Consider the following 20,313-nt stretch of genomic DNA (forward strand, 5'->3'; position numbering starts at 1 on the left):
AAAGAAGGTGACGACGCAACTTGTTTGAGAAACCTATTACAGACGAATCGATTTCAATTCATACTTTAAGGATCAGGGATACATGTTTTACAGATCAGGGATACATGTATATATAGAATACGGTACCCATTTGTTATACATTCCATAACGAATGGGATCCATTCGTCTTCATTCCCTAACTTAACTTAAAGTATAGCAAAGGACTCATTTGTTATACCTTATTCGTTAAACAGCCTTAACCAATGGTATATAATAATAGCGGATAGGCTCATTCGTTAAACAACCTTAACGAATGGCCAATAATCATAACGTATGGGCTCATTCATTAAACACACTTAACGAATGGCCATATAAATATAACGAATGGACTGGTAAATTACCAGTATGCCCTTTTATATTAATAAATATTAATTACAAAGATAAACAAAGACCGAGACAACAAAACAATGCACTAACAAACTCCCCCTCATCTCGTGCTATTTGTCTTCGATCACTTGAATATTTTTGTCTTCCAATCCGCACAGCTATGAACTCCAAACGCATGGCAAACAAGACGAAACGTTGGAATTGCATAGCACGATCATAATCTTTAATATCGGCAAATCGGATTTCATTCTTGAATAGCGTTTCGTTGTCCGATTCCAATAAATTAACTAACCACATCAGATCGATCATCCGTATGAACTCAGTCTTTAGTCCCGTACCGAGTACAATAACAACTTCATTGGTGCGGTTTTCGTAATACCACCTGTTGAATGTCTTGTAAAGACTTTGGAGGAAAGTCTTTACAGGTACACGCTTCATCGTCCGCGACGGCTTTACCTTCAAAACAAACTTTCTCCAACCCATTCTTGGATCGATTTCATCAATGTACTTTCTCTTCAGAATCTGTGGCTTAAAAAATTTAAAACCATGATTTACCTCAAACAGCAGGTGTTGATGAAACCATCCTGCCATTTGATTGCCACCACGATTCACGAACAGCCTGTTTTCTAGCGTTCGTACATCCCACCTTGGTAAAGTAAGAATATCGGTGATATATTCGTAGTACTGTACACCGTGTTCCCACTTAATAATGCATACTTTAAGGTCGGAATCATAAAGTCAAGAAACAATATCACCTTTGACAATGTTCACAGCTTTGAATGTTGTCATTTGGTGAGCTGTTGCCCGAGCTTTGATCTCATTCTCCTTTTCTTTCTCCGCATATCTATGGACCTCAATAAGCTTCGAAATTCGAGACTTATTGCGTACCTCAAACATACCCTCGAATGCTGGATTCTTCGAACCCGAAGCAGATTCTGGTACTTCCTCTTTGTTGTTGTTCTTAATCTTCCCAAGATGTTCTTCAGCTTCTTGTACATGTTCTGTTCTGTGGTGAAGAATGGAATACCCTGATCAGCATTGGTATGCGTGTATAGATAAGGATACTCCTCAACTGTCACATCTTCTACCTCAACGTCATCATAATTAAACGACGTATCCCGAGATGGGATACTCGTGTCGAAGCTGACCTCATCGTCATCGATAACTTCGACATCCTCCTCATTCCCCAACGCATCCAACTCCTCATTATTCAAGCCGGGTAATAAAGAGATTTGATCTCGGGATAAAGCATAATCAACGAATTCTCCTTCATCGATCTCATTTTCATTAGCCGTACTCATGACAACACCATGTTTGTTGTCCATAAATAGAATCTTGTTAGCCTTGATCGACTCAATGGGTTTCACGTTAGTAGTATCTTGATACACTACCAACTGCTTGTCATTACCCTCGGTACTAACACCACCAGCAGATGTACCTGTCTGTTGTTGTTGCTCACCATCGCTCGTACCAGCATCAGGGGTCATTGTGTTTGTCGTGTCCTTTCAAATTCTTTAGCATATCGTTGTTGCATGTTGTTGAAGGATAACGTCTTCTTGTTCTTTGATTTTCTCCTATTGAGCAGTAACAAGCTCTCGAAGTTCACGGTTCTCTTTTTCATAGTAAGCTATGTGACTCACCATCCTGCGTTGATCCAATTGCATTTGATATTGAAGTTGTCAATCGGCTGCCATTTGACTTTCTTGAAGATGTATCAGACTTAGCAGCATATCCATTTGCTGAGGAACGGTCAAAGTATGAAACGTCGGAGGAATCGGCTGCACAGGACCTTGAGGACGATTAAACCTCACGTATGAAAAAGCCGATGGCTGCATAGTCATCATCGTTGGTGCAGGAGTTGTAAAAACAGTAGTGATCAGAGAGGTCGGCATTGAAGATAACATAGATTGAGGAATCGAAGAAAATATCGGGTCAAATAATGTCATCATCGTCAAAGTAATTGTTGGGGTACTAACAACTGTAGAAACCACCGGTACTTGTTGTGGAATCGATGATGGAATCGATGATCGTGGTACAAACAGACCAATTTCCACTCCGCCACCCCTGCGGGTCCTTATTTTCTTTGGTTTCTCCGACATTGGTGCTTTCCCTTACACTTACGTTGAACAACCTTAGAACTAGTTGTTACAACCACCTGAGCACCACCATCATTACCACCGTTTCCCCATCACCATCATCACCTCCATCATTGTTCCCACCTAGTCCATCTTCACGTACCGAATCAAAATCGTCTCGTGAATCCAACGATCATTAGATGGACATTCATAGTCAGGTCTCGCCAAATGACCAATAAATCTCTTGAACCTAGGTATGTCCTCAGCAGATTGATTTCGATACGTATTCATTCTTTTCATCGTATCCTCCATCATGTGATCTAACACCACCACATCATTCACCAAAGTCGGATCAAGTACCAAATCAGGTACTAGATTATTAATAATCGGCTACAAGAATCGAGGATACATCAAGAACTTGTTCTTGCGATGACGAACCAAGCAATTCTCCTTTAAATGATAGAAAATTAGTTCCAAGAAGTTGAACAGCTTGTTCAAAATAAGAGCGACAAAGGTAGACTGCAACATGATTCTGCATTCATTGAATCCTCCTTTCCGTCCACCAAGGCAATGGATAATAACATGAAGCAAATACTTGTATTGTTCACACAAGTATGCCTTGTTGTACTGTGATCGGTCAAGCTCACCCTTGTAGTGTAACCTCTGAAAAAGTCCTCAATTCAACGTCTTACCATACTCACAATGGTGATCAATAGTATCAGCAAACTGAAGGACCTTTCGTATCACATCAGCATCAATTACGATCTTCTTGTTCTGCACCTCAGCCACAATGTGCTTTTCAACATCAACATATCTAGCACTATCCCAAAATGGACGGATAATGCTGAAATGCACCGGGACATCAGCAGAGATAGCATAGTGTGTATGTGAGCGACGTAAGAAAGCGATTACGTCCCCAAAGATATCTCGTCCCACAAAGTCATCTTGCAAGAATGCACAGATGTTATGCTTTTATCATACGTCAATTCAGCAGTAGCATGTTGAGCTTGAGCTTGAGCTTGTGGTGCCTGTTGAACCTGTGAAGCCTATTGAACTACTGGGTTTTCCTGTGCAGGTGCATCAACAACATGTTCGTCTGCCATATATATAACACAAACCCGAGCATTAGTAACCGAACATCATATATATATATATATATATATATATATATATATGTTTCACCAACACCTAGTGAAATATGTATCCTTTTCAAAATTGATTTTATTAGTATTTAACTTGGTTTAACTAATTTTTTATTTTAATAACTTTTACACTTGTCAAACAATGCTCAGAAACCCATAAAATCGCTTAAAATAGCTAAAAGTCGTGTTTATGGAAGTACAGGGACTAATTTTGCCAAATCTTTCTTATTTTTGACTAAATTAACAAAATTTAAGCTCCAAGATACGTCAATTGATGTTTTTAAAACATACCAGTTCGTGTTCTTGTTGTCCAAGCTGTATTTTGTTAGTTATATACGTGATTTTCTCATTAATAGCTTATTTTGTATCCTAATCAAGTGGAGTACTTCATAAATACATTGTAGCGCTCAATATTTAATCTAAACACATCTCTAAACCATAAAAATTACTGAATTCCAACCATCCTCCCCATTTCCCACGAAATCCCATTCCCTATCATCAAATTATTCAAGATTTAGTCGATTTCATTCAAGACTAGTTGACTTTGGTGTTCAAGACCCCGTTGACCATGAATTTCTCTTAGTTCCAATTCTCGTTTGGGTAAGTTTTCTTCTTCGATATTTTAGGTTTTTATCTCCTTTACTAAAGCCCTCAATTAATTTATAAGATTGAGGGGATTTACCGTGTCAATTTGATCCCGACCCATTTTAGGGTAGAAAAGTCAATTTCAAAGGTTTTTCAATTACTACTACTTCTGGTCAAAATTAGCTTTCAGGCCAGAATACTTTTATGTTTATTTTAAGATTTTGAGTATATTGAACAAAAACCGAATCCCGGCTCGCGGTTCAAATTCTAGTCAGTACCAACTCGCTTATTTATTAAAAATATCATAACCGGAGTTTTATACATCCTTTTGGATCTATTCCAGTGGCTATGTTCTCGGTTTTTATACTATTTTATTTTGTATAAGTCTCAGGTCTGTTCGGATCAGAATACTTGTCGTGATAACCTTGCTCGTTTATTTATCTCTCGGTTTACACGCTTAATCATCAAGGTCAGTAACACTCCCCTATTTTACTGTTTTATAATGCTTTTGGAGACTTTATACGTATCAAATTTTATTTATCATACTACATATATTCCATACTAGCAAATCATGATTATTGTGTTGTTGATCAATTAGATGTCTATTTGATTATTTGATTCTAGCAATTCGGAGGGGTCCGTCATTGATTCTAGCAAGTCTTGATTCTAGCGAGTCGTCATAGTAGCCATAGCCCATTTGTAAGGTATGGTCAACTGTCACATGTTATTTGTTTTCGTTTAATTGTTGATACTCATGATATTGATTTGCATATTTTATATATAATATATTTATTATCAAAATTTGGTGATTACTTACTCAACATTTGTTGTTGAAAAAATATTTATTTTTACGCATATTGCTGGTTATTCTTTGGTTTGATGTGAAGACTGAAGGTCATATAAGTTGGCTTTTATGTTATATATAAAAAGACAACTAGTTTGATTTATTTGTAACATGTTGAAACAATGTGTATTTGATTGAATTTAAATAAATAAATTAGATATTGTCATATTTAAATGATAGTACCTTGTGAGCTGTGAGCAATCAGTTCGCACCCCGGCATTTCCGCATTAGGTTGGGGTGTAACACCACTCGGGATCCCCACCACTAATTGAAAATCACTAAGATATGTTTCCATCTCTTTTCCCAACACTCCTTATAGCCATCTTAGATACAAGCATTCTCCAAATCGTGCCTACAACAATAGGCCTAACCCCATTGTCAAGATTAAGTAGTGGGGTTAAATGGTGGGGGGGGGGGGGTGAAGCCACAAACTCTGCCAAGGCACTGGGGCATTTCTCCCCAACCACAAATTAACCACCTCTGTAATAGCCATAACCAACCCCACAAGAATCATTGATCCTTCCCCACATAAGGTATCCATGATATGTTGGGCCCTCTGACCATCTATCCCATACCTAGGCATTTTATGTTTGTTGGCCATCCAAAAAAAATTTGATGTTACCGTGTCAGATTAGAAACTTTCCGCACTAGTAAATTGTAATGAAAGTCAAAGAAAATCCCCTTTGGGGAAAGATTTAATATACCGAAGAACACTTTGGATGTCCACAACCAAGGAGGGCTTCAAGAGTAAGGCCACAGGAAAGGAAGGCGGGGGCAATATAGGATGCTTATCCAGCAATGCTTCCATAGTAGAATCACCAAAAGGAGCAACACCCGAAGAGCACAAACAGCAGCCGTGAAGTGCCCATCTGCAACTTTCCAAATACATTGATTAGCATTGTGACCCTCCCTAGAACAATTACCTTCGAGGGAGGTATCATCGGGTCACAAGCTTATATTCGCTGGTTGGTTAAAGAGCAACGAGACAAGTTCAATACCATCACTTTTTATCCCCCCCCAAGCTGCCAAGGCCTGCTGAATCAACTAGCATTACAAGGACTTCCTATTCCCGACCTACGTTCTTGTTGGTGAGAGGCCTAAAAACTTGTGATGTGCAACGTAATATCAAAAGTCTAACTCATGCCTCAACAGACTTTGGCGTGGACGCCACCTTACATAAAGCAACAGCTAAAGCCCTGGAAAATGCCACACCACAACTATGAGGGATTCCTTTAACCTTCTTCAACGGAAGGGCCAAATACGATCAAGGAGGGCCACATCCATAATAGTCTAACCATAGAAACTACACCAACTGCAAGCGGCGGTCTAGGGACCCCAACAAGGAAGTCTTCCACCCCTCACGTATCCACCTTGAACTTTATTACCTTGTCAACATGGCGGCAAAACTGACTGAGCGAATGTAAAAGACATGCCCTCAACAAAAAGCTCCCAATCCACGGATACCGCATCCCGCATAGCCCATTTCTATTCATCCGAACATAGGTGAAGCTTGTTAATATGTTCCACAAACCTTGAGATCTCCTTGGACCGTCCAACCCATCCAGAAAACAATGGAATCCCCTAGAAGGGCACTACCAAAACCGGGTCTCGGTCATAACCCCACACAAGAAAACGTCGATAAACAAAACTCGAGCTGATTTTGAGGAATATAACACCTGAACGTAGAGGAAAAAGGAGAGAAACCACCCGTTGCTCTCCCTTATTTAAACACAAAAACTCTAATTATTTCATTAAGGCATTTTGTCGAACACCTGATGGGAAAACCCACCCCACTAACAAAATATAATGTAAAGTGGATAAAAAATCTTAATTTAGTGAGGATGATTAGAATCCATCAATCCACACCTTCTGCGTGTTGGTTGTGGAAATGATTTGAAGTTTGGAGGTGGGGTGAGGCCGTGAGGGGTCTGGGGTTTAATTGATATCCTAAATTGTCGATTGTTGAATTTCTTTTTTGCTCGATCAAGTTGATACTAGTGAATCCTTAAACCAAAACTCGCACATATAAAACTTGGCATACAGTTGCTCCTTTCGAAGAAGGTATAGAATGGCATGAAGGTGATCTTTGTGGTCGTTCTCGGATTTCGAATAAATCAAGATATCATCGATGAAAACAATAATAAATTTATACAAACAGGGTTTACACACACGGTTCATAAGATCCATGAAAGCCGCAGGAGAATTGGTTAGCCCAAAAGGCATAACACGAAATTCTTAATGCCCATAAAAAGTACGAAAAGCAGTTTTTGGGGATGTCATTTTCATTAATGCAAAGTTGATGATAACCCGAATGGAGATCGATCTTCGAGAAGCATGCGGCTCCTTGAAGTTGATCGAAAAGATCATCGATACGAGGAAGCAGATAACGGTTCTTGATGATAAGCTTTTGAGTTCACGGTAATCGATGCACATGTGGAATGAACATCTTTCTTCTAGACAAACAAAACCGGTGCGCCCCAAGGAGAAGAACTCGGGCGAATAAAACCATTGTCTAAGAGTTCTTGAAGTTGACTCGAAAGTTCTTGCATTTCAGAAGGTGAAAGATGGTAAGGGGCTTTAGCTACGGGGTTAGCTCCGAGTATAAGGTCAATCTGGAATTTGGGTTGGTGAATTGGAGGAAGTCTGGAGACTTCATCGGGAAAGACATCGGGAAAATTACGCACAACCGGAATGTTGGATATCTTTTTCTCTTTACGCTCTTTATCCACCACGAGAGATACGAATGCAACATACTTCTTATGCAAATAACGTTGAGCTTGAAATCACGACATAAGAATAAGCTTAGATATAGGCGTATCACTGAAAACGTTAAGAACACGACCATTCTTGAGAGGTATACAGAGGAATTTCTCGAAACAAATAACTTCAGCATAATTAAGAGTTAACCAATCCATCCTTACAATAACGTCGAAACTATCCATTTTCATAGGAATAAGGTAAATACGGAACTTGAATTTATTAAGAGTTATGACGCAATCCCGAATTACCGAATCAATAATAATAGAATTCCCATCAGCTACTTCTACGGTAAAAGGCTTAGATAACTTATTCTGAGGCTTACCAATAATATACGCAAAGTCTAAAGAAATGAAACTCTTATCGGCACCCATATCAAATAATACCGAAGCATAATGATTATTAATGAGAAACTGCCATTCACCACGTCGCTAGAGATTTGAGCTTGATTCACATTCATCATAGAGTCACGACCATTGGACCCTTGAGGGATTTGAGCGCTTTGGTTCAATGGGCGAGCTGGAATAGCATAGGCTTGAGTTGATGCAGATGGAGAAGCTATAAGTTGAGGCACCGAGGAGCATAGGGTTGTGGTGCATAAACTGAAGGAACTTGGGGTTGATAGGTTTTCACTTGGTAAGGTTGAGAAGTATAGTACGGTGCGAGGTACACTTGGGCTTGTGGGGCATAGGTAACTTAGTGGGGTGCAGGCATGCAATGGGCTTGATGAGCATGAGCAAGCACTGGGCAGGTGTTGTGGAGATGGTTAGGGTCCCCACAATGGTAGCAAGCACGGGTATTAGGAACACCTGGTTGAGCAGGGTTAGCAGCAAGTCTAGAAGTAGGTGGTGCAAACCGTGTTTGGACGACCTGCGAACATGGCAGTGCATGACAAACATTAGCAAGATGACCGTAACAGTTGCATTAGGAGCACAATCGGCAAGAGGATTGAGCCGGGTGATGACAATTACATTTGGCACAAAGGGATGATGACCAGTGTAGGCGCTTTTGTTTGAGGCATTTGGGTTAGGTGGAGGTTGGTTAACAACAAAGTTTTGGTGATTGGCCTTACGCTTGTTGTTGTTGTTGTTGTTTTTGTTATTGTTGTTATGGTTCTTGTTCAAGCGGTTATTGTTGTTGTTGGCCGGTTTGGGTTCAGCTTTGGCATCAGTGGATGAGTCGGTTGTGGTCTTGTCGGGAGTAGGCTTGGAATCCTTTCCAGACAAGGTTCCATCCCTAATATGACTGTCAGGAGGGAAGCAGCTTGGTCCATAGCCTCACCGATGGTTAAGGGGTCACGACTCACCATAGCATCACGGAAAATGGTTGGTAAACCACGAATGTATTTCTTAATGTCACAGTTCTCAGGGGTTACTAAATGAGGTACGATACTGCTAAGTTCACCGAAGAGGTTTGAACAGGTGGAGTTATCCCCACCGATTTGCTTGAGCTCCCAAAACTTAGCTTCAAGCCTTTGCAGTTCATGATCAGGGCAAAACTCTTTGTTCATAGTCTCTTTGAGATCCTCCTAAGGCATGGCTACAACAAAATCAGCTTCTTGGTCGGCTTTCAAGGCATTCCACCAGGTGATAGCTCGGTCCTCGAAAACGCTCTAAGCGAACTTAGTTCGTTTGGCGTTCGGACATTCACAGTGGATTAACACATTCTCCATCTTCTCGAACCATTGCAACAGTTTGGTGGCATTTTCCTCACCACAAAATAAGTAGGTTTGGTACTCAAAAAGTTCTTAAAATTATAGTTGTTCGGAGCAGCCGAAGTAGCAGAACCATTAGAGTTGAGGCTCTGGATTTGGGTTATGATAGTGGGCATAGCAGCAACAAACTCCTTGGTGATTCTAGCAGCTAGGCGGCGATCGTGAGAACCAGATGAACGTTCGTGATGACAGTTGTTTCTGAGTAAATACATTCTATGGGAAATGAAAATAAATAATTGTAAGATGAGGGGTGATTTGTGTAATATTTATGAGATGACGCAACTAATGAGGTTAACGTGAGGTAACTAGATGAGGAGATGAGGTTAGTTAAAAATTAAAATTTTGTTGATTAAGTTAATTTTGCAATAAACTAACGAAACATATCTTGTTTCCATGGCGGTTTGAATGGCCCAACTAAACTAACGAATAAAAGTAATGGAGTTGGACGACCCATGAGCATTACATGACATCTTATTTGTGCCAACTAAATAACGATTTAAAATAAATGAGTTTGACGACCCATGAGCATTACATGGCATTTTAACTTTACCAACTAATTATTGAATTATCAATGGAATAGAGTTGGACGGCCCATGAGCGTTACATGACATTTTAACTGCACCAACTAAATAACGAACTAATGAAATTAAATATGAGTAGTTGGAGCATCCCGTGAACCACCACGTATAATGAACTCCAACAAAATAACATTCAAAACAAGTTGAAGAATAATTAAAAAGTGACAATATCTGTCACACCCAACCTAAAGCGGAAATGCCGGGGCGTGAGCTCACAACTCTCAAGGTACTATCATGCAATAATTAAAAAGTGAAAATATATTAAATATAATTAATTATTCAAATAAATCCAAACAACCAATTACATAAAATTAAAAAATAAAAGCAACAAGATAATTCAAAATTTCAAAATTTCAAATATAAAACTAAGTTTTGATTTGTTCTTCTAGCAAATATAACCCTAGATTCTTCACCAATCTTGATATTAGTTCAAACGATAACCTGCATATTCGTATATAAAAGAATAATTTTGTCAACACAAGGTTGAGTGAGTAAAACACTAGTTAGTTTAAATACAATATAATACAAAAGTGAAAAACTGTCCTTTGTGAGATAAACAATAAAGCCATTGAGCAATTAAAGGTGTTGGTAAAACCATTGCCTTGCGAATTGGGCTTTGGCTACTACGACGTTCGTATGATCATACTATTAATGTGATTATGATGTAACTCTCCAAATGTGATCAAATAAAACAATTAAACATGTAGCAAATTAGGCATTTAATTGATATGCACACAAGGATTAAACAATTTGCAAGTGTGAATGCTATATAATAGGTAAATATAATATGTTACGCACATGTCCCCAAATCGATTAAAAATAAATAAAAAGGGGAGTGAATACTCACCTTATCAAATATGCAAAGTGATAATGATTTGATAAGAAAAGGATATATCAGACTCTTCGGAAAATACCGACGAGAAATCATAAGTAAAATAATTGCGAAATAAATATGAATTGAATAAGGAACCTAAAACTAGATAGAGATTCGGGACTTTAATGATCGAGTTTGTTCTTACGAAAGTTAAATATTACTTAAATTTATTATTACTTTATTATTTTGTATTATTACCTTTATTTATCAAGTTTATGACAAATAGTATATTTTTAATTATATAAACTTATAATTACAAATAAAATACCTAAATAAATAAATATTTATAATTGTTGATAAATTATATAAAGTGATTGGTTTTAAATATTTATTTTAAACTAAAGTGCATTTAATGTATTTATATATACTTTTACTTGTTAAAAATCTTGATTAAATCTATTATATATACATATATACGTATAATTATAAACACACACACACACACACACATATATATATATGGATGGGATCTAGAGAGAACTCCTCTTAAAGAGAGAACTAGAGAACTAGTAAAGAATTATTTTTAACTATTTTAAAAAAAATTATTTTGTGATTTTTTTTCTTTCCTCATTCTAATAAGATGATATTGATACTTAAAAAAAATAAAAAATAAACTTGTCGGTGTAGTACTGTAGTTCATATGTGCACTAATGCCTATTGCATATATACAATAGTGTTTTATTGCATATAATACAACACAATTGCAATATCCAATACACACTATTGAATATATGCAAATACGACACTAATAATTGTATGCAAAACACATTATCGCATATATGTAATACAACACTAATGCACATATGCACGATATCGATTTTTTTTAATTTTTGTATATAGTAAAACACTATTGCAAATAAACAATACAAACAACTATATATATGTTATTCAACACTATTTCAAATATCAAAATGCACACTATTGCACATATGCATTATAAAAAAAGTCGGTGTATTGGCATATATGCATTACTCGTTATTTTTTTTTATTTGTATTCATTTTGTGGTGAAGAATAACAACATATAAGAAGGATGAAAGATAAAAAAATTTAAAAATATATATTTTTAATTAAATTAAAAATACTTCATTATTAGTTCTCTAGTTATCTCCATAAAATGGAGTTCTCTCATGATCCTCTCCCTATATATATATATATATATATATATATATATATATATATATAGAGAGAGAGAGAGAGCAAGGTTAAAATAAGAAGTAGATTTTTCCTAAAAAGTGTAGAAAGTGTGTTTTCACCACTAGATCTAATAAAACACACCGCATAATAAACACACCACCACTAAAATAGAACACACCGCACAATAAACACACTTTCCATATCCACCATCAGATCAACATATCTAACGCACCAGATTACTTCTTACACTTTTTAGACACACTCCACTTTTTATTTTAACCCCACCCTATATATATATATATATATATATATATATATATATATATATATATATATATATATATATATATATATATATTGAAAGAACAAGGCAAGTGACAATTTAGCGATGTCGTTTTAATAAAGTTTATTCATCGTATTATATTGATAATATATTTTATTATTAGTTTTAAACACACAGACGCTGACCCAGATTAACACATGAACCCTAGAACAATCAATCGGCCAAATCGTTGCATGTTTGGCCAATTGATTATGGGGTTAATGATGAAGGCATAGAAACGAACTGAATCATTTAATTAATTACCTTAAACACTGTTAAAACGATGGTCAATTAAAGTAAACAATTGCCGACCAAAAACCGATTAAGAGCATATTCAAGTAGCGAAGATAATTTAATTAATGGTGTGGGTTTTGTCGGCTATGAAACAAGGATAGTGTGGGTAGATTTAATTGTGTTAATATGAATTTTATAAGGTATATTGTTAAACGAGTTAAGTCGGTTTGTTATTATAATCAATTCGTATCAAACTTGATTGTTATTAACAAACTGATTCGTCGGTGAGGCCGATTAAGGTATGAGGAGTAATTCCCCTTGATAAATTCCAAGTTTAGGGAAATAATATTGTTTCAAGAATAATAATTGGGTCACGGTTATGGGTGTGGTTGATGGGTTAATGAGTTATCTGGTTTGTATTTAGTAGAAATTGCAATATAGTCCTTGTACTATAAGGGTGGGTATGAAATGAGGTTAAAGTGTTCACAAGGGTTAAAATTGTATACCAACAAAAGTTATTATGTTAATAAATAAATATATTAAACAATAATATTAAAATAATAAAGATAACTCGATAATTGCGGTATTTTATCGATACATAGAAATGGGTCGGGTAAAGGTTACAAAGTAATAAATGAGAAAACCTGAATTGTTATATGATTTGCCTTAGTATCAAATCCTAGGGCAAACCGACCTCAAAACATAACATTTAACCTAAAACGTACCTTTTTGGGTCACTTCTTGCTTCGGGTCTGATTCAACATGTGAATCTAGACGTATTTCTTGTTGCTTGATGAAGATCTAACACAAACTCTTCTTGGTTCAGATTCGGATCTGAGTCGAAATGAAACAGGAGTGATTGTGTGTATTTTTTAGTGTGTAAGGAGGCAATGGTCGTGGAATGAGGGTTTTAGGGTTTTAGGGAGGTTTAAGGGTGTTTATATACCCCTAAGCCCATGGACCAAAGGCCATCACCATCCCTTATTCCATCTTTTATTGCCCAAGCCTAAACTGTGTTATTTTTAATTAACTTAACTAAATAATAACACACCATTAAGTAAACGAAATTCTTTTATGCATTATTATCAAAAGTAGGATGTTACATACAACCATGAAGAAGACGACCCTCCACTTGTTTCACACCCTAACCTACAGCGGAACATGCCGGGGTGAGACATAATTTGTATCATAGTTCAAAGACACTAAACCTAATAATAAGTGTCAATATCTAAATTAATTTATTCATAACAATCATACACACATAATTCAAATGAAAAGAAATTAATACAACATTTAGACTTTTATAATTCTAGTGTAACTCCAAACTATTCTTCACTTATATTCACTTCAAATAACAACTTGCATTATGCGTTAAAATAATTTGTTAACAACGCATATTGAGCGAGTAACCACGGTTTATTATAATAGTAATAATAGTAATGTGAAATAAACAATTCCTTGCGTAGGTAAATATCATTGATTAACATAAACAAGTATAAGTGTTTTTTCTATCATGCCACTAGATTATGGACATGTCTACTCGGACGAATTCGCAACCAATAAACAACATAAAGTAAAAGTAAACAAATGCGTCTTTTCGAGCATGCCACTAGATTCGGACATGTCTGCTCGGACGACATATGATCATACTATGAGGATGAGGATGAGATACCAACCAACCAACTATAAAAGTAGTAAACGCACAATTCATATATCAATCAACAATTAATCGAGTAGTATCACAACCACGCAAATAAGGGAATTGTGTTTGAGTATCATAGTATATTAATATTAATATAATAGAGAAAAAAAGGGATGTGATTACTCACATTTAGAGATAAGGTAGACTGTAACTAGGAGCCGGTTAAAACGAACAAGTTAGTTAGTTCCACCAGGAGTCTTGACGAATCATGCTAATTTAAAGTTATAATTAAATAGACAATCTAAAGATATGAAATGAGCAAGACATAAAAAGTAAGGGTTTATAACGGATTTGAGATCGATATTGTGGTAAATATATATTATAATAATTTTCTATAACATTGAATTAGGGTCAGAAACAAGTAATTGTTAATATTAATTACTTTTCTATTTTTAGACAATAATTTACTAGTTTAAATATTAAATATATAATAAAACAATTAAACGAAAATTTGTTTCGGTGATCGGTTTGTTTAGACGAGCGAAAAATATTCTTTTAGTTTATTCATTTACTTAATAGTAAAAATTATATTAGGTTAAATCAAGAAAATAATTGAATTTATAACATATATAAACTAACATGTGTGTGTATAGACGATTAAACGAAGACATTTGACAGTTCTAACGGTGGTTGGGTCAGTTAAACGAGTGACAATAATAATTTCTTAAGTTATTTGATTTATGAAATAAATCAAGAAAGAAAAAAAATAAAAAATAAAAATGGGCCTAATTAATTCGAACCCGCGCCCCAAGCCGGTTCTGAAGTTTAACTCAATTGCACCAGCCAACTGGCTGGTGTCTATCACAATGAAAGTTTGCAACATAAAATTTAAATATAACATTACAAATCATCTCCCAAACCATATAAAACCTAATTTGATAATATCCTAATTGAAGGTCTTGTACCCTCTGCCGATTAGAATTAACAAAGGGGTTCTAACAAGCATAAAAAACCTATGTAAGGCCCGAACCCGGTAGCCCTACTTTAACGTCGGATTTACTAATAAACGCAGTTCTTACAATCAGAGTTAATTAAAACTTTCGCGGAAACATCAACTTAAAGCATTTGTTACAAAACATTAAATCTTTACTTTGATACCATAACACAAAACATTATATTAAAACATCGTTTCTTCTATCCTCATATGCCAGCCGTTCAATCCATGCCATGTGTCATCCTCATGCTAACTCTCTGGTCAAATCACCTGTGTGCATACTAAAAGTCAGCTATGCTGAGTGAGTTCTAGTTAATCAAGCAACTTGTCATACAACCACTACAGGCATTTATATATGTGTCCGAAGGCACATAATCCACTGTCTAACCTGTTACTGCTGAACCACTTAATTACCCGTACAGCTTAGCCAATTAATTGCTCCTACAGCTTAGCCACTTATGCCACTTTATGCCACTTTAATAACGAATAACGTTATGTCACTTTGCCACTTTAATAACGTATAACATTATGCCACTTTGCAGCTTTAACACTCTTACTAGACCCCTATCCACTTCTATCACACTCTACTTCTACTTGTCTATAACACACTTCCTATCAGTACATTATTTACATAGTAAACAAGTCACATCATAGCAAGCATACACACTAATAACCATTAGACAATCACTATCCTTAACGACACATGCAATATCCGAAGATCGTTCACACACCGACAAGCGTTATATAATAGCTACTTCAAACAACATCTATAGCATACACTTACCACTTAAGGTAAGTGTATTCACACTTCCCATTGAGTATGCACACAACCCCGAAAACATAGCAAGGAAGTGGGGCTAGAAACTCACCTGAACTCGGTTACTTCTTCTTCTACTGGTTGTTCCCTCTTAAGCTGTGGGCGACTAACTGTTTAATAATTGCATATATTAAATACTACTCTAGCCATTCTCATTGCTACTTAACAAGTCTTACGCGTCTAAGCCGGCTTTACTTCTTTGAATCATTACCCGATTAGTTAATTGTTACTCGTTAGCCTTTCAAACATATCTTTCATCAATTATCAAAGTCCAAGGGCTATTAATTAATTATCTCATTCTTTTCTAAATCCAGGGGCGATTCTGTCAGTCTTCCAAACTCCTAATTCGCTATTCAGAACCCGGCTGGATTTGTTATCTTAACATAGCGAACTGGTGAATAACGAATCACCTGATTCGTTATTTTAACATAACGAACAGGGCGAGTAACGAACCACTTGATTCGTTATCTTGACTTATCATTACGAATTGGCTTTAACAAATGATCATAACGAACGAATTAATGCTAGTTTGTTGTTTTTCTTTAACGAATCATCATAACGAATTAACACGTGAATTACTTAACGAACGAGACTAGTTCGTTAGTGTTCCGTAACGAATTAGGGTTAGGGTTTGTTAGATGTAACATGTCACATCGAACATTCCTTGATATGACTTAACCTCCGGCGCCGCACTTGCCGGAAAAACGGGCGGTAGCCGGAAAAACGTATTCCATCACCGTTTTCACTGTTTTTCGTCACGTTCGATCCAGATCTGAGCTAGGGTGACCCCTAAGCTAATCTTAGGTTCGGTTTATACCCGATTCCACCCGGATCTTGTGACTTTAATGGTTTAACGGTGTCGGCTCGTCGTTTCGTGACTCAATCTAATGTGTTTGAGTTCAAACAACATCATACTATCATTACCTCGAGTTGGAAATCGGTTCTTCTTCTTCTTCTTCTTGGTTTCGGCTTAGAGAGAGTGTAGGATGAGAGAGAGCTAAGTTTGTGTTTTGGGTGGTGTATGGAATATGTGTAAAATGAATGATTTAGGCAGAATGAAGGTATTCATATGATGGGTCATGGGCTTGAGCCCATGGTTTATCTTCTTTCCATTTTAACCCAAGTCCATAACCCATATCCATTACCCAACACTAGCCCGACCCATACTAACTCATACTTTATTTATTATTTCTCCACTAACCCGAGTAAAATTTCTCACCAATAATAATTAATATAATTAATATTATTTTTAGAAATTTCGGGATGTTACAAGTCTCCCCCCTTAAAGAGGTTCCGTCCCCGAAACCTAACTTATTCCTTGTAAAAGGAGCATTCCTTATATTCACATACTTATTGAATCGCCTTCGCTTTATGGGTTATCCTTCTTACTCTTGACTTGCAGTCATCGAGTGATGCTCATGGGTTTTAGCTATTCGAGGTAGCTTTTCCATGAGGCCCTTGATGTACCAAGTCTCGTCTCGTCCTTCCAATGGGGCTTGGTTTCGTACTATCTAACACTATCGTCTAAAACAACATTTTATCATAACATAATAATCATTCATCACCCAACTCAGTATATTACACGTCATAGATAAGCATAAGTTTTAAACCTTAACACAAAACAAGCTCTTAGGCAATCAAAAATTAAAACAAAATAAAACTATTGCATAAGCAATTATTCCTTTATCGAGCGCTCCCTTCTGGCAGTTTTCCCTTGGCCTAAGTTCATATCCCCTTCGCGCCTCCCGCCTCAGTCCCCTGCACTCCCTTGCCTTGTGACCTGTTTTACCGCATTTGAAACATTTTGGGCGATCAGGGCATTTTCGAGAGAAACGTCCACTCTTTCCGCACCGATAGCACTTGTCTGACCCGGTCCTGCATTCTCCCAGGTGCATTTTTCCGCACACCTTGCATGTTTCCTTGGCCGCCATCTTTGGTGTCTTCTTCTCCCCATACTCCACGACATCTGCAGGACGTTTGGTTCTTTTCGCTCCTCCCTTATAATCATCAACTTTATTACTGTCTTCCCCTGCCCTCTCAGTAGCCCTTGCATGGCTTTCAGCAAACTTGCCAGGACGAAATTTCTTCACGGCAGCAGCTACGGCATAAGAAATGGCAAATTGAACAACGGGATCCAGCTGATACCCTTCACCGCTACTTAGTCCTTGCAGAGTTTCACTTTTCTTCTTTCTCGTGGTAGTAACTGGTTCTTCAGAAAGTTCCTGGACTACACGTGGCCCACGAGGACGTCCAGTGTGACCTCCCTTCCCAACAAACCTTCTTGCTCCAGCCATCGTATTCTAAAGGGAAATCACAAACGTCATCACTCTAGGAATTATTTAGCACATGATTCGTAAGGTAAGTAGTTAGTGGCAGTGGCCAAGTGTAATTAACTATTTTCTATACTCCTCAGGTTCTACATACTTCCCTTTATGATTTCACTTGTGCGAGTTTCTACATCTAAACAGTTAATCAATCAAACAAGTAATCAACCCTATCCCTATTGCTCACATGTTCTTTCTTTAATAATTAAGTTAAAGTTATCACGTACTATGTATTCATACACTTTTACCTTTACCGAGCTTGCTTGAGCGACACATGGCTATCTTGAACCACTACGTGAATATCGACCTTCGGCCACACATGTGGCCTGGGCAATTTTCCACACTTCGGCTTAAATGTGTGGCTAAAAGGTCTTTGACCATGTTTGAAAACCTTCTAGAATGTTTTGGCCACAAATATTATTCTTCATGTGACCATTCAATACCTACTCAGGTACTTTTCGCCACAATTTGAAAAAAACTGTGACAAAAACTAGCCACATTATAAAAACGTGTGGCGAAATGTGACCTACAGTCATAGTTTGTTTGATCTTTGATACATGTGACCAAAAACACATGCATTAGCCACAAACTGTGACATATAACTAGCCACATGTTTTAATAGTGTGGCCAAATGTGACAAACGGCTACTGTATTGATAAGAGATGTGTCTAAAAGGTAAAAGATATAGCCACTTATATTACGTTTTGTGACCTAATGTCACATTTTCTAGCCACATTTTTAATAAAGTGGCGAAATATGACGAACAACCATTGTATTTATTAGTAATGTGGCTAAAACGCTTAAAATATATGGCCACTTATACGAGGTTGTATGACCAAAGAGTAGTTTACTTTTATTTTTCCTAAGTTTTTTATTGTCACGGATACACTTATTATGTGTGGCTATAAGTGAGAAATTGTCACACTTAAATATTTTTAAGTGTGTCCAAATGTAATTAATGGCCACTTATACGAGGTTGTGTGACCAAAGAGTATTTTAGTTTTATTTTTTATAAGTTTTTTATTGTCACAGATACACTTATTATGTGTGGTTATAAGTGAGAAATGGTCACACTTAAATATTTTTAAGTGTGTCCAAATGTAATTAATGGCCACTTATACAAGGTTGTGTGACCAAAGAGTATGTTAGTTTTATTTTTTCTAAGTTTTTAATTGTCACAGATACACTTAAGCATGTCAAAAACGTAAAATAAGTGATAAATGGTCACACTAAAAATGTTTAAGCGTGTCAAAAACGTAATTAATGGCCACACGTTGATTTGACGAGTGGCGACGTCATCATTGCCTTTACAGTTTCTTGTGCCGCCAAATTCAAATTGTCATGGAGATGTACCGCCGGGTTCCGATGGTGTTTAAATACAAATCACAATCACAATCACAATCCACAAATCACAATCACAATCCATAATCACAATCCACAATCACAATCACATTCCACCTTTCTTCCGATTATAATTTCCGATAATGGCTTCAACATGGGTCGAACGTGCACCGGGTGCTCATGCCCCCATCTACTACGACCACACATTTTTCACTATACGATTCCACTTTTCTTCCGGCGCTGTCCGGAGGAATCAAAGTGTGAGGTATGTGGACTATGTCCACCCTCACACCTTCATGTACCAACAACTTAACCGAATGGTTAGGTGGCTTGGGTACACGACTGCTGATTATTTTATCATTGATATGGTAGTGCCGGGAATCGAGGTGGCGTACATCGAGTTGAACGACTTGGAGCACTTCAAGGCGGTGTCCGTTTATGGGGCACTCCGTAGTCAGGTGAACCTTAGCCTCCAAAGGCTTAGGGACTCCACCTATACCTCGGATGGCATGTACGAGAGGATAATGCCCTCTCATACTCCAAAAGAGAATCCGGATGTAGATTCGGAT

General features: G+C 37.0%; 1 protein-coding gene across 1 annotated transcript; it reads right to left on the minus strand.

The window, feature by feature from the left end:
* Positions 1 to 7,465: 7,465 nt before the first annotated feature.
* On the minus strand, positions 7,466 to 8,143 carry LOC143576417 (uncharacterized). Its single transcript, XM_077060508.1, has 2 exons — positions 7,873 to 8,143; positions 7,466 to 7,788 (listed from the first exon to the last, which is right to left on the minus strand). The coding sequence occupies exons 1-2, from the start codon at positions 8,141 to 8,143 to the stop codon at positions 7,466 to 7,468; spliced, it is 594 nt and encodes a 197-aa protein (XP_076916623.1).
* Positions 8,144 to 20,313: the final 12,170 nt, after the last annotated feature.

This window comes from Bidens hawaiensis, unplaced genomic scaffold, assembly GCF_021521415.1.
Source record: "Bidens hawaiensis isolate Kalapana, Puna unplaced genomic scaffold, B.hawaiensis_p1.1 tig00028116_1, whole genome shotgun sequence".
NCBI lineage: Eukaryota > Viridiplantae > Streptophyta > Magnoliopsida > Asterales > Asteraceae > Bidens > Bidens hawaiensis.

What these genes read in the sequence shown, in the direction of transcription:
- LOC143576417 (XM_077060508.1), bottom strand. Translation starts at nt 8,143, where the DNA reads ATGGGTGCCGATAAGAGTTTCATTTCTTTAGACTTTGCGTATATTATT. An exon ending in TTGTTTCGAGAAATTCCTCT is followed by an intron (nt 7,789 to 7,872) that starts GTATACCTCTCA and finishes CGTGATTTCAAG; the next exon opens with CTCAACGTTATTTGCATAAG.